Here is a 14,482-nt window from a genome sequence, read left to right as displayed (position 1 = left end):
TATATGTATAGAACTGTTCCAAAAGTAACCTGGGGGCCGTTTCATAAAGCTGTTCGTAACTTAAGAATGACCGGTGAACCTTTCTTATGCGCTGAATAATCACCAATGAACATTTTGGTGAATATCATTTACCACAAGAAAGGATCACTAGTCGTTCTTAAAGTCACTCTTAACTTACGAACAGCCTCATGAATCACCCACCTAGGTGGGTAATTCTTAATATTGCCCTAATTGATTTAATGTGTATTATTTGTACACTGCATCCTGACACAACGGCCCAAATTCACAAAGGTGGTTTTGAAAAACATCGGATGAACCCATGGTTTATGCAGATTTCCTGTATGCATTGCACCTAATTTACTGCGTATATCAAAAAAATGTCCAATGCTAATGCGTGCTTTTGTCACAGATTGACGCCTGTTGCCATTTTATTCATGGGACCACTGCTTTTAAGAGTGGGCTCATTAATCCAACACAATAGACTCATGAATAAAATAGTGTACATGTACTAAACCATGGCAACACGCATCAATTTGGCGCACTCTGGACAAAAGCTTGCATCAGCATTGTACATTTTTTAATATACATGTCAAATCAAGCATAATCTATACAGGAAATCTGCATAAACAATGGGATCGACCCATGGTTTTCTAAACCACCTTTGTGAATTCGGGCCAAAGTGATCAAACAAGGCATAGGTTTGAGTTTTATAACAGGATCCGAAAACCAAGCAATATGTATTTGCTGGATATTTCAAGAGAAAAGGGCTAATAATGGCCCCATTAGAGTTAACTGGTATAAAAGAATGTCTTTCTGCTACTTACCTCCTGCTACTGTAACTGTTGTAGATATCTTGGTAGTTGTGACTGTCTTGGTGTCACCCTGAGCATCTACAAGCTTATTATCCTCTTCTTCAGGAGCTTGGAAGATTAATTCAATCTCTTGTACATCTATACAAAACAGTGAAATAGTGTGGGTGTCAGATAAATTAAAATACCATGATTATAAACACTTTGTTGGTCTGGATATGATAAAAAGAATATTTTAAAAGCAATATATAAATAATCATCACATCACTTTTGCTCATGTCAGTGAATTTGAAAGATGGTCTATCTCCAATGACCTTTTACTGGTCATGTACACAATGCAATGCGAACCGGAGGCCGTTTCATAAAGCTGTTCGCAAGTTTAGAGCGACTTTAAGAACAACTGGTGATCCTTTCTTACGCGCTAAACCATCGCTTATGGTATATACCATTTACCAAAAGAAAGGATCACCAGTCGTTCTTATATTACGAACAGCTTCATGAAACACCCACCAGGCCTATTCATTTCAGTCTTACCCTGGCCTGTTTTCTCAGCGATTTCTCTCTTGTACTCCAGGATGTCTTTCTCTGTCATGCTACAGAATGGATTGGGCGAGTAGACGGTATAGACCAAGGCATCGTTCTGATGGTCACGCTGGACAATGCCCTTTGACCCCACAGAGAACTGACCAGGCTGTATATTCTGGCCCTGGGGAAGGTTTAAAGAGAAGCAGAAATAAATGATGTAGTCCGCAAATGCCAACCAAGAAAAAGACCGACTGACTATCCATCAATGCAAAAGATCAGTCCTATGAATCCCATTGAACCTGATTGAAAATGTGACCGTTTCTTGAATGTCAAAGGTCAAAACAGACATCAATACTACCTATTCTCTCCATCCTGATAAGGTTAGGTATTTCATGACTGATTTGGCAAACAATATTTAATAATCAGTGATTTAAGAAATCAAAACCTATAGGTTAATAAATAATAGCAAATCATGACAGTTGTGTCAAAAAACACTTATTATCCAAAATTTTTTAAACATCCTCCTTATAACATGATGAAATTCTCCAGGGACTTTTAAGATCTTAAAATTTTATTATGATGATTATTTTTTTACCAGCTGTCAAGCTAGTTGTATCTTTGTAAGTATATCAGGTTTATGATCAATTTTTGGTCAATGCTTTTTTTGGGGAAAGTGGAAAGTGGTGAGCAAAAAAGATGCCAAAGAAAACTGGCAGTAGCCCCAACCCCCTACAGTTGAAGCTTTGAAATTTTAATTCCAAGATATTTAGCAAACGAACATAAATTTGACATTTGTAATTTATTGAATTCCTACCGAGGTACCTTTTCTGATAAACACATTATACAGTCAAACTTGTTAGTGATAAAATTCATGAACGATTAACAGGTTAGGAAATAGTTGAATTGAAATGTAATAGCATGCAACAAGCAAACAGGCAAACAAGCTGGAGGTTGTCAAACATTGTTGTCAAACACACGCAGAGGAAATGTTAGGCGGCACTGATGCAAAACTCTCCAAGAAATTATTTCATCTGGAAATCAATAATTAGTTTTTTCGTATTGGCAGTGTATAAATACAGCAGATGGTATCAACAAATTGCCTGCAGTCAAGCATATACTTTTAATTAAATATAATTACTGTTTGAATGCAAATGGGGATAAGGTTAGAATTTAATATATCTTTAATTGACTTATACTTCTTCATTATTATACTTGCAATTTATGAAGCATACCATTTCATAATTGAATTAAAATGCTTTGATAATAATGTGGTTTCATAAATCTTTAAAAATATATATATAATTTTTGTTATAGTGAAATTCAATCTTGTGAACACATATTTAATAACTCATATCATAAACTAATATCTTTAGACGATGTATCTAATTTTCATCGACCTTGCAATCCACATTCCATGCTCCCTCTATTAAAATATAATCTTTTCATTATCATGATTATAGTTGTAGCATGATCTGTGAATTGATTGAATGGGTTAATATATTAATTGTAAGCTTAGTATGACGGGTTAATACATAAAAATTGAATAGCAATATGAGGAATCATAATTTTTACGAGGAATGCTTTTACTATAAATTAAGATGTTATAAATGACAAATAGCCTTCCACCAATAATAGTAAGAAAACTAGTAAACAATATGAAAACATGAAATTGCATGAATTAGATAATTTATGTGATATCAATTGAATATTTTGAAATATGTGGTATCATGAGGCAAAATAAAAATAAGGTGAACCGTTGCAAAATGGAGAGGGGAGGGGTACATTTTCACTGTAAAAACTAAACGATGTATCAATTAAAAGATGTTTGAATACGGATTATTTTCTAAATATTATTTTTTTTCTTCAAAAATGTATATATGATGAATTGGAAGTGACTCTAAAAAACAAGATTTTGCCCACAGTAATAAAAAAAGTACTTCTGACAGTTACGGGTATTTGATTTTTTCTTCTGCCAGTCGGGATGCAGTACCTATATCATGCAATTTACAATGGGATGATCTAGGTGAAATCTGTAATGCATGCTCATTCATTTGTTCATCATGCATTAATGCACATTCTAGGCCTATCAATCTATTACAGCTCATTCTTAAACCATTGATGACAGCCGCAGCAAATCGGCATGATCTGCACATAAACGTTGGTTGACAAAACGATTGTCTGTAAGTTGAGTCGTCTTCTTCAATACAAAAGAACCAACTCTCATGGGAACAAAAATGATGGTCTTTCTTTATAAACAGGCGTTTGTTAAATCTGGTTTGGTTACTCTATAAGGATATGATGCATATCACTGTGTTTTCACGATCAAGAAAGAATATAAATACTCCATTTGCAATGAGAGTACACATTACAAAAATATACTGGCGTGTGCTGACAGTGGAAATGCATACAGTAGCATCTGAACACACAAAAAGATACTGGTTAGTCCATGAAATTTGCACATCAGACCCCCTTCCTGAAATGATCTGGCTCTGTTTAACAGGATAAAGTTTGCATGTAATGCTCTTAAATTTTCATAGCTTGGGCAGTTCATGAGGTGAAGTGAAAAAGGGGTAAAAAATGGGGGTCGCATGTCACAGAGGCTTGATTTATTATCTTATGACAATGCCCCAAAGAGTGAAGGGGTAAGTCATCCCAGAGCCAATGAATGGGTGTTCACACTTCGAGGTGATGATACAGACAGGAAGATACATCAAATACTTCATTCCAATGCACCACAAGCAGGAATCTATCTAAACATAACATATAACATTCCATTAGCGTCGCAACTGTAGTCATCCTCATACTTTGCAAGCCTTTTAAAACATCAGATGCACTTTACTCGTCCACGGTCCAATCACATCTTCTATTGTCGGCAGTAACAATCATTCCAGATTTTGTTGGGGAAACACATTTTATTTGAAATAAATAAATCAAACTGCACCTTACAGACACACAATCATTCAAACTAGCATTTGTCTACATAGATGATGCCATGGCAGAAGCACTCCGGGTAAAAAGCTGTATGCCCAAGGTAGATCCAAACACACAAGACACACACACACCTACAAACATATGTACAAACAAACAACCTTGTACAACATTCATTAAATCACTACAGAAAACACCCGTACATGTCCAACCCTTTAATAATGAATGAAGGTCACTTTCCCCACTCTGCTAATGACCTTGGATATCCAAATTGTAATTTCTATTTCAGACAGGCTTACTGCACAATACAAAAAGACGGATGATAATAATATGAAATGCAAGCATGCTTTCGTCAATTTTATTTACTTTGTATTTCATATATATTTTATTTTAATCAATTGTTATTTGATGATGAATGAGCCCTCCACCAATGATCTACACCTGACAAGTAAAATATCTTCATTTCTTTATTATTTCATGTTTCAATAAGTTAGTGCACACCCCCACCCCCCCCCCCCCCTCATTATGACACATAGCTATTTACTTCTTTTCCAAATTATTGGGGGAACCTATCTTAGAACTAATGTCTCAACATGGTTTCAATTCTGCTTAAATCTGGGGTGTTTCAAAAGAAGTTAAAATGTGACATAGAGTCATGTTTAATTTGAATTCTGATTGATGGATAAGCGGTAGTGTGCGTCCCATGCACATGATCTGGCCAATGCGGTGATGCGTTTTATATATATATATATATATATATATATATATATATATATATATATATATACCGCACACAACTGAAATATAAGTGCAACTCTGAATAACAATGAATGCTTTTGAAGGGTGTTTTGTTTTAATTAAATAAATCAAACAGTTGATACTGCACTTTTGCCTGAAAATATTCATGAATCTAACTGAACCCTCAACCATTCTAGAATGATTTTCATCATTAAATTTCATCAACCACTGGGTGGTAAATTTCCACAGAAATATTTAGTGCATATCTGATGAAGGTGATGAAATTGCGTGTCACTCGAACACTACACGAAAGGTTAATACAAAAAGGTTATTACGAAAACGGATGACCTGAATGCAAAGAACAAATGACAAAATGTTATTGGGTAAATATATGATGGAGCAAGCACAATTAATGCAGATGGGGGTAAATACATAATTTCAATAACATCATCAAATGAGAATTATGATGATGAAGATGATGGTGGAGTGGTGGTGGTGGTAGTAGTTGGTCGAAGGTGATGTACCTGTGTTTCGTAGAGCAACTTCTCTTGGGAATTAGTCAACTGGGCGTCGTTTGCCACGATCTAATAGACGGTGATGATGGTCAAACCGTTGCCATGATGATGTATAGACAAAGGGGGGATAGGAGAGTGATGGAGTGAATGAATGAGGAGGTGGAGGAGGAGAACAAACAAGTTATGATGCCATGCATGAATGTGAGAACAAGACTCACTTCACTACTGGCTCCGATATAATACTACCATTCCTACCTATTTACCAAATTGATTAAAAAATTAAAGGTCTATATTTCATTCCACCGTATTATTAGATAGGTGTTGATGAGAGTTAAAATGGTATGGAGTTACATTCTGCAGCAGAATTCTACTACATTTAGGTACATGTTGTTTAAATCTAGGAAAATGCATCTGTTAAGGTATGATTTTTGTATTAGAAGCATATAGTCTATGAACGTTCCTTGTTAAATTGGCATAAATGTCGCCAATAAATGTGCATTATTTAGTAATACCAATGCCAAACTTCTAATGAAATATTATTGTATCTGTAACAGTTTAATAAATTGGTATATATTGGGGGTACATCTCAGGCTTTTCTCAAAATAACTTAAAAATAATCTAACCAATTTTCATTTTCGAAATCATTAAAGAAAAGGGAAAATATTTAACATACATCAAGTGAAAGTTGAAATGCATTGCTGGGTGGGGAAGACTGAAAGATTCAGCCAAATATTTGGATTAAAATAATAGTGATATTCCATGTTTCCTTGTAAAACTGTGCAGCAGGATCATATTTGGTCCACTCATTCTTGTTCATCTACAGCAATCAATGCTGTACAGCAATGACGTACAATGGAAAACCGAATACTTGATGATAAATTCTTTCTAGCTCTACAAGTCTCACTATTTTGCCTCTTTGACTACACATCAATCACATGCTGTTCATACTATCTTTGATTGCTTGTGATATTTTTTTATATCGAAATAAGGATCAAATTTTTTATTCATTATTATGAAAGGAAAGATGTGTTGATACTCATTTTTCTTTATCATGGCTGCAATCAACAATTTGAAGAAAAAAAAATATAGAAAATGTTTCATAGGGTTAATGGTTTGGGTTTTCATTTGGGATAGATAAGGTATCTTCATAATTCAGTTTTTTTTTCTTTGTTGGATACTGCCAGTTAGTTGCATTCTTTACATCGTAAATTACTGTGTATTACATTAGGACCACAATCACTCTTAAATCAAGAAAATAAAAATAAGATGACGATGAATAAACAAAATTAATACTTTAATCATTCACAAATCAAGTGGGAAATGTATTGCAAAATCATTATTGTTGTCAATAGCAAATATTTTAAATCATTTTTTTAGAATGAAAATACCACATGCTTGTAAAAAAAATTATGGTAAATGTATTCACTGTATTAATTTCTAAACAATTAACTTCAAAATCATGCAGTGCACACTAATAATCCCTGATATTTGAAGTGAAATTTACATACTCTAGGTAATAACTTTATTACACATTAGTAAATTAAAATACTCACCATATCAATTTTGAGCAAAAAGATCATTTGTTCTCAATAATATTTATACTTCAAGGGCCAGGTCTTACAAAGAGTTAAAATTGGTATAATCAATCTCATCCATGGTAAGCCATTGATGTCATAATTCTTTGTCAAAGAGAAATGCATTGTCTTTTTTGTTACCAACAATGAGCATACCAATTGGTCAAACAAATCACTAGATGGTGGAGAAACCCGTTTTCCATAGCTGAGACTGATTGGTTCATTTGCAACTCTTTGTAAGATGGGTTTGAGCCTCTGTGAGATTCCAATTTTTTTATGGAACGGCCCAAGTGGATTGCTCAATTGAGGAACTGTTGTAAGACAAATCTAGTTCTTTATAAGCATCAGGATGTTATTACTTTTAAATAGTACACCATTGTTACATCCCCGGGTGGATACAAATATTCCTTTATTAGATCCTATGTAGGATGTATATTTACCTGTACTTTACGGCCGTCATCAATGCCAGCTAGGACCTGTGATGTGGGACCTGGGTTCTTGTTGTCTTTGAAGTGTTCAGCTGTCACCTGAGACACAGAGAAACATGTATGGGTTTTACTCTAGGATGGAGACAGCAAATGCTTCATACAAGACAGGGATATGTTGTGCGAAATTGTCACTACGTATATGATCGAAGCTAGGGTAAGCATTTGCTCTCCTGCTGATTTTCTTTCTTGCGTAAACTTTTAAATTGTCTGCTGCTTCTCACAAAGAAGAAAGCTCATGTTATGGGGTGTAAGGGTTGCTTTCAAGGTGGCTTTCCACCAGTATTTTGAAAACTTCAAGCAAACCTGCATTGATGACTGAGTTTCAAAGATTGTTCCTTGGCCAATGAAAATGCAAGATTTCAGTAGCTTATATCAGGTTTTAAGTTGTCACTGATTAAAACTTTCATGAAACAGGGCAAAGAATAATCTCTTCTAAAGGTGCAGAGAATTGCAATGGTATAGTACAGTGTCTGGTTGACTTCCACACTTAATGGCACCTGTTCAAGTCAACCCATGAAGATCCTTTCACTTCTGTCCTTCGCCAAAGGAACTTTGTTGCTACTCTTGTCCTTGGTATATATTGGGTACTCAGCAGGATGCACACAAAATTGTTTACAAATTTGCCAGTGTTGTAACTGAACACAGCAGCTGGGAGCAGCAAACTTCCAGCAGAGTAGAAGTTACGCACTGCAAAAGTAACTGCATCCACTAACCAGCCACTATGGAGTACCAACGTGATGATATTACAGACATTCGTTAGATAGCATAGTGTTGATTCCAAATAAGAAATCCTTATGCAAGGCATTAATCAGTAGATTAGAGCTGGAATTCTTAATTATCAATCTGAGACCCCGTTCTTACTATCAGGGTCCTGTAACACACAGGTTAGCGATTAATTGCACGCTTGATTTTCACGATTAATTGTACATTGCAGTCAATGCAATCAATCTTAGAAAAAAAATGTTCTAGGATGATTGCTAGGTTTTGTGTTGTGGGGCCCAGATCGGCTGGGTAGAGCATCAACGTAGTCATGACCATGTTTGCTTGATATTTACCTTCTTTGCTTTTGTCTTGAATTCCCTAGGGTTATCACTCTGTTTAGCAAACTGTTGTGGATCTTGGATCTTGGTAGGTTGCCCAGATGTCTTGTCTGCTTCACTCACCCACTGGGAAGTACACAAAAGAATCAGAGATGCGTGAATCAAAACAATCTTCATAGCACTTGATAAAGAATACTATCTATAAAGCAATCATGTATTTTTTTATTATTGGCGGCTCAAGCTGGAGTAATGATGATAGTGCACCCAATAATACATACTTTTGAGACAGAAACCATAGCAACATTTATTTTCACTCTTGATTGAGGCAAAACTGGTTTTCTAAAAAACCTCACTCAGTATGAACCACTAACATCTACCATCCAGGTGAGACGTCAACTCACTTTTGTCTTGGTCTTTGGGCTCTCCTCTCCGTTCTGTTCAACCGGTACTTCTACCTTAGAGTAAACGTTGGGTGTATTCATCCATTTGGTCTTCTCATTTGCCTTTTTCCTGTTCAGCAGCTTCAAGGGCGACTCGTACTTGCTGCCTTCCACGTCGTCATCGTAGATATACGTGACGCCGGTTGAGACGGCTGGGTAGGCGACGTCGCTGCGTGGTTTTGGGTCGGACCGCACCAGAGGGGCATGGTAGATGTAACCGGTTCTGTGACCCTAAAGATAGAAAGGAAGGAACATGGTTCGGGAATTTAAACAAAACTGTATTTATTTATTATTTATTCGGCAATTCAAACGTTTTCAAGATTACAAAAGCAATATCAATCAATATCAATGACAATGACTGTGTCACAAGATTATGCCTCAAGTTGATTGAGCTTAGTGTAACGTTGTCAGACTTGAAACTAGTTCAGGACTAACACATGACTTCAATTTTTTCTAATTGCAGTGACAGTTCATGAAAATTAGTCTTCAATGAGTAGCAGAAAATTTAAGCATGTTCCATTTTTCAAAGACTTTATCCCGTCCCCTTCTGGGGGCTAGAGACATCTCTATGACTTTACTTGATGCTGTTTGGCTCAAATTAGATATCACACGACTGCGTTCATCAAGACATCCCTCCCAGCCCGGACTTCTGTCACTGTCCATAGGTCTTCGAACTTGGGACAGTCGCGTTGATTTAGTTAGATATCTGTCAAGGGTCCTGTAACACAGAGCTTAGCTATGGTCATAGGGCTGACTTTGACAACTGATTCTATTGCTCATTGCGTGCTATCAATCGAGCATATTACTGACATGATCAATCTCTAAGATTTATGTTGCAGGGCCCACTGCGCCTAAATATATGCCTTCACCCTACCATGTTATCCAATTGCCTCATCATGGCTTCAAACTCCAGCTCTCCCCAGCGCCACTTCTTGATCTGATCATCGCCTTGTACACCTCCGCCTCCCTGGGAAGCGACCTCTCTGGTCTTCTCTGCAATCTCTGCGGACACCTTGATCAGTTGGTCTATACCGGCAGACATCGCTTGAACCTGAGGGGAAAAAGTGAAGAAATGTTTACCATGAGCTCCATCAACTCCATTAAAAATGTTTCCTCAAACTGTTCATATCATTTTCGAAAGCTAAAAATACATTTAGAAGTCAAGATGTTGGAGCCATTTTTATTCTTTTTTGCAATCAATCTCTAAAACATTTTTTTGCTTACCTCAGTCCTTCTATTTGATATAAAAAGGATAAAGAGGTGTTATACTTTTACTACTGTGTATAAAGCGTTCTCAGATGATGTCCTAGTGGAGGCTTTGACAATAACAATAAGAACATGATTTATCAAATTTTGATGCACAAATTTTAATTGTCCTCCAACATGTCATTTTCTGGGAACGTTCTATACCTAATTCATTACAAAAACTGAAATTCTGAACCTCACATTGTCAAGAACGATTGGTGATCAAATGCTCAATTGAATAATCTGGGGAGCACTTCATGAAATGAATAGTCAGTGATTTTCACCATCTATTGTTATAAGCAACTGCAGATCATTGCATCTGATTGGCTGATAGAAAAAAGACAGTGAAAATCACTGAATAAATCTTTTATGAAAGACTTTCCAAGTTTTGGACGAATTCGAGCAGGATACTTAATAACGGACCATAAAATAGAGGGAAATCTTCTTAAAGAAAGAAAAAAAAACAAAAATGCTCTCTACTCACCTGTGTATTACATGCTGCCATGACATTGACTGTAAGATAATACGCCTCCTCAATGGTCTGTCCGCAGCATACAACACCATGATTACGTAAGAACAACACCCTCTTCTTTGGACCTAGCGCCCTGATGATGCTGTCCTTCTGTTCATCATCAATGACGATGCCCTTGTAGTCATAGTACGATACCTCACCCAGGATGAGCGCCTCCTGGCAGATCGGCAGAAGGCCACACTCCATGGCAGATACCTGAGGAAGAGACATGGAAGAACTTGGTTACTTTGACGTAGTAATCAGAGTAAGAGAGTTGGGTTGAGGTTGAAGGATTCACTGAATTGTGCAAAGTGGACTGACTGACTTGCAACAATGGCATCAGCAACTACTGTATCTGATCCACAAGCCTCTTCACAAGGGGAAAATGTAAAAAAGCTATGTTAAGGGTTAACATTCTCTCATCATACACTCTCCTTTAATAAGTGGAGAGGATAGGTATTTTTTATAGAAAATGTCACGTCTCGTGTGCTTTTTGGTGATGATGGCTACTATACTTACAGCAGCAACAACTGGTGTATGGGCATGGAGGATGCATTTGACATCTGGTCTGGCATTGTGGATAGCAGAGTGAAGTGTGAAGCCGGCCAGGTTGGGGCCATAGGTCGTCGTGCCATGGTCGATGATGTTGCCTACGGAGTCAATCTTGATGAGGGATGATGCAGTGACCTCGTGGTAGAGGAGGCCGAAGGGGTTGATCAGGAAATGGTCCTGCTCCTTGCTCACACGAGCCTAAAGAAGCAGAGATTAAGAAATACAGTAATATTACTATGAAACATTTATATGGTGTCAAATACAATGTTTCTCAGTGCTGCATATTACTATCCCAACTCTGGCATGGCTACAGTGAACAGGCACTCAATAATTCAATGAGCTCTTTACTACACCCATTTACTACACCCGGGTGGAGAGTGGCAATATAAATGCCTTGCCAAGGGACGCAGGTGATGCCAAGAGATTTGAAACCCAGATCTTGTGCTTCCAAATCCAGAGACTTATTTATCCACTGGCCCTCAACAATTCCAAAGATGATGACAAATAAAATAAAACAAAAAGAAGCAAGATAAATGGAAAACAGAAAGGCCAAAGTTACAGTGAAGGCACCAAGAGGAACTGGGAGAGAGAATTAGATCATACAGAGACAAATATTTTTTTAATGTGATCAAGAGAGAACGAGGGGGGGGAGATAAAAAAATAAGATACAAGGAGAATTTTGAAGAAGAGAAGACTTAGTGATAACGTTATAAGGGTCTATTATACATAAGAGTAGAAGACACACAAAGGAAAGAATGGTGGAGAATAAAGAAAAGATATAATAACAGATCAATATCATTAGCGAGCAAGCACTTTATAACATTAACACCTGTCAAAGCTAAACAACAGACAAGGTGATGTTTCATGAAGATGCAACTGGGTCACGTAACACACAGCTCAGCAATTGATTGTACGCTTGATTTTCATGATTGATTGTACTTTGTAGTCAATCAATTTACGGTCAGAATTTTTTTGCAATCATTACTTAGCTTTGTGTTACAGGCTCCTCTAGTTTCAGGCAAACATCAATGGCCATACACAGCAAGTAGTTATCCACTTTAAATATCGAACGAGGGATTAACATGATGCTTATTTCAAGAGCATTTATAAACAAAATTACTATCTTACTTCAAAGAAAACAATGTATAGAAATTTTCGAAATTTTTCCATCTTGCTTTCATATTGCTTGATTATTTCAATAGAATCACCAATTATTCTTGATAATAATACACAAAGAAAGAAAAAAGGTCAAGATTCATAAAGAGATCGAGAAAAGAGAGACTATCAATTGATGAACAAGAAGACAACAATTCTTCTTGTCTTCAAATTATTACTCAGAAGACGACATTCACGATCACATCAATCCACAGTCATTAATATAGCCACAGTGTATGGCTCAATATTAAATAATGCATGTACAGTCTTTCTCCCCCACGTATGAAGAGAATAAAACAACTCTCTTCTAGGTAGGCCTACAATATTATTTTCCATGATAATGAATGTTTTCCTTAGTTTTATTTTTCTAAAGAGCAACAACCCACAGCATCAGGATCTGAACCTTAAAGCAAGATATCTGATGACGGACTACCAATACATTCTCCTACTCATCTCGATCACAACACTACATGTTCCCTTTACAGTAATCCATCCCTCAGTCTATCCAAGACTTCCGTTAACCTTCTTCGGTTCAGGCATAGCGTTTCATCCTCTCACCATGCTCCTCCCAGACAGTATCTTCTGCCTTGGGTACCACTGCAACCTACCCAGTCATTCACTTGGTGAGGGTATCAATGTCTCTGTAATTCATTTAGTCTTATTCTTACCATATGACTCAGTTAGGTAGACATCTAGCCATTATTTCACAACATGAATCATCCTCAAGAAGGTGACATCATTTACATTCTTACAAGAGAGTCCAGCTTTTGAAAACCTACCCAACAACAAAATCCAAGGTTGACCACATAAACAAGTGCCCTTAGGAGTGTTTCCATGAATGGGCTTGCTGTACTCTTTATTTATCCACAAGTCCTGTTCTATCCACCAGTTTCCATAGTAACAGTGCTTCTACAGGCAATCAAAATCAAGGAAAGCTATAAAACTTGTCTTACAAATGCCCCCCCCCCCCTCCGATTCAAGGATCCCTTTCTTCCAGGGGGAGGGGGTTCCATAATTCTGCATTCATACCATCACAACTGACTCCAAACCCCCTAGTTGTATGTTAATGGGAATAGATTGACTAGTCTGATATTGTTCTTGCGTGTGTAACTGCATCATTAAACTGATTCTATAGTCGTACTACAGTCTGGAGCCGGTTTTTTTTATGTGACAAGCTTAAGAATTTCAACAGAGGCTCATGGATGAAGTCCCTTCCAAGCATCTTTTCTTTTTTATTAATACCCCTTTCATATTGCGCTTTTCACCGGCGAACTTCACCGGTGAAGTTCGCCAGCGAAGGGGAAAGTGTCCAGTATGAAAGGTACACAGGAGAACTTCACCGGTGACGTTCGCCGGCGAACTTCTCCACCTCTAGAGGTGGAGAACTTCACTGGCGAAACTTTTCACCAGTGAAGTTCGCTGGTGAAAAGGCCAGTATGAAAGCAAACCGGAGAACTTCTCTTTAATGACGTTAGAGGTCAATTGTTTCTATCCCGAAGTCCAATGTACCGAGATTCCACATGCGATAGTTGCAAGCTCAGCTGAATGCTTTGGCCAAGTAAATACCCTCGAACATAATTTTTTTTTACTAACAATATTTATTAAAAAGCAATACATGTGTAAAAAAATGCGCTAAAATATAAAAACAAGGTGATATTGTTTGTTTTTCTCGTAATACTTCCAAAACATGTTGTAATTAATTTTTTAAATACCTTTTGTAATGGGTAAGAAGTAATGTTTACAATTTTCTTTTGTTTGTTTTGCAATCGCCTCTCGACTTTCACCAGGGAAAAAATGTCAGTGCGAAAGGGTACATTTTTTTCTTTGCCGGTGAAGTGAGGAATGCGAGGCGGAGAAGTTCGCCAGTGAAAAATGGAGAGGGCAGCGTGAAAGGGGTATAAGTCTACAAATAATCTAGAGAACTAACATAAAGTTAGAAATTCATTTTTACATTTTGACATT

At 36.9% G+C, this 14,482-nt stretch overlaps 1 protein-coding gene across 4 annotated transcripts in view; it reads right to left on the bottom strand.

Moving 5' to 3' along the window:
- Positions 1 to 14,482, bottom strand: part of LOC121424812 (gamma-adducin-like) — a 106,167-nt gene that overhangs the window by 5,966 nt on the left and 85,719 nt on the right. For 3 of the 4 annotated variants that reach the window (XM_041620606.1, XM_041620605.1, XM_041620607.1), the window contains 9 exons: positions 11,333 to 11,563; positions 10,787 to 11,029; positions 9,932 to 10,108; positions 9,019 to 9,288; positions 8,633 to 8,743; positions 7,530 to 7,616; positions 5,525 to 5,584; positions 1,344 to 1,515; positions 825 to 950 (listed from right to left, as the gene is read on the bottom strand). In XM_041620606.1, coding sequence (XP_041476540.1) covers positions 825 to 950; positions 1,344 to 1,515; positions 5,525 to 5,584; positions 7,530 to 7,616; positions 8,633 to 8,743; positions 9,019 to 9,288; positions 9,932 to 10,108; positions 10,787 to 11,029; positions 11,333 to 11,563 — 1,477 coding nt within the window. The remainder of the gene's footprint in view (positions 1 to 824; positions 951 to 1,343; positions 1,516 to 5,524; positions 5,585 to 7,529; positions 7,617 to 8,632; positions 8,744 to 9,018; positions 9,289 to 9,931; positions 10,109 to 10,786; positions 11,030 to 11,332; positions 11,564 to 14,482) is intronic. The other variant, XM_041620608.1, reaches the window with a different exon arrangement.

The sequence above is a fragment of the Lytechinus variegatus genome, chromosome 12 (assembly GCF_018143015.1).
Source record: "Lytechinus variegatus isolate NC3 chromosome 12, Lvar_3.0, whole genome shotgun sequence".
Lineage (NCBI taxonomy): Eukaryota > Metazoa > Echinodermata > Echinoidea > Temnopleuroida > Toxopneustidae > Lytechinus > Lytechinus variegatus.
Note: the sequence above shows the minus strand (reverse complement) of the source record. Positions and strands in the feature narration are given on the sequence as shown.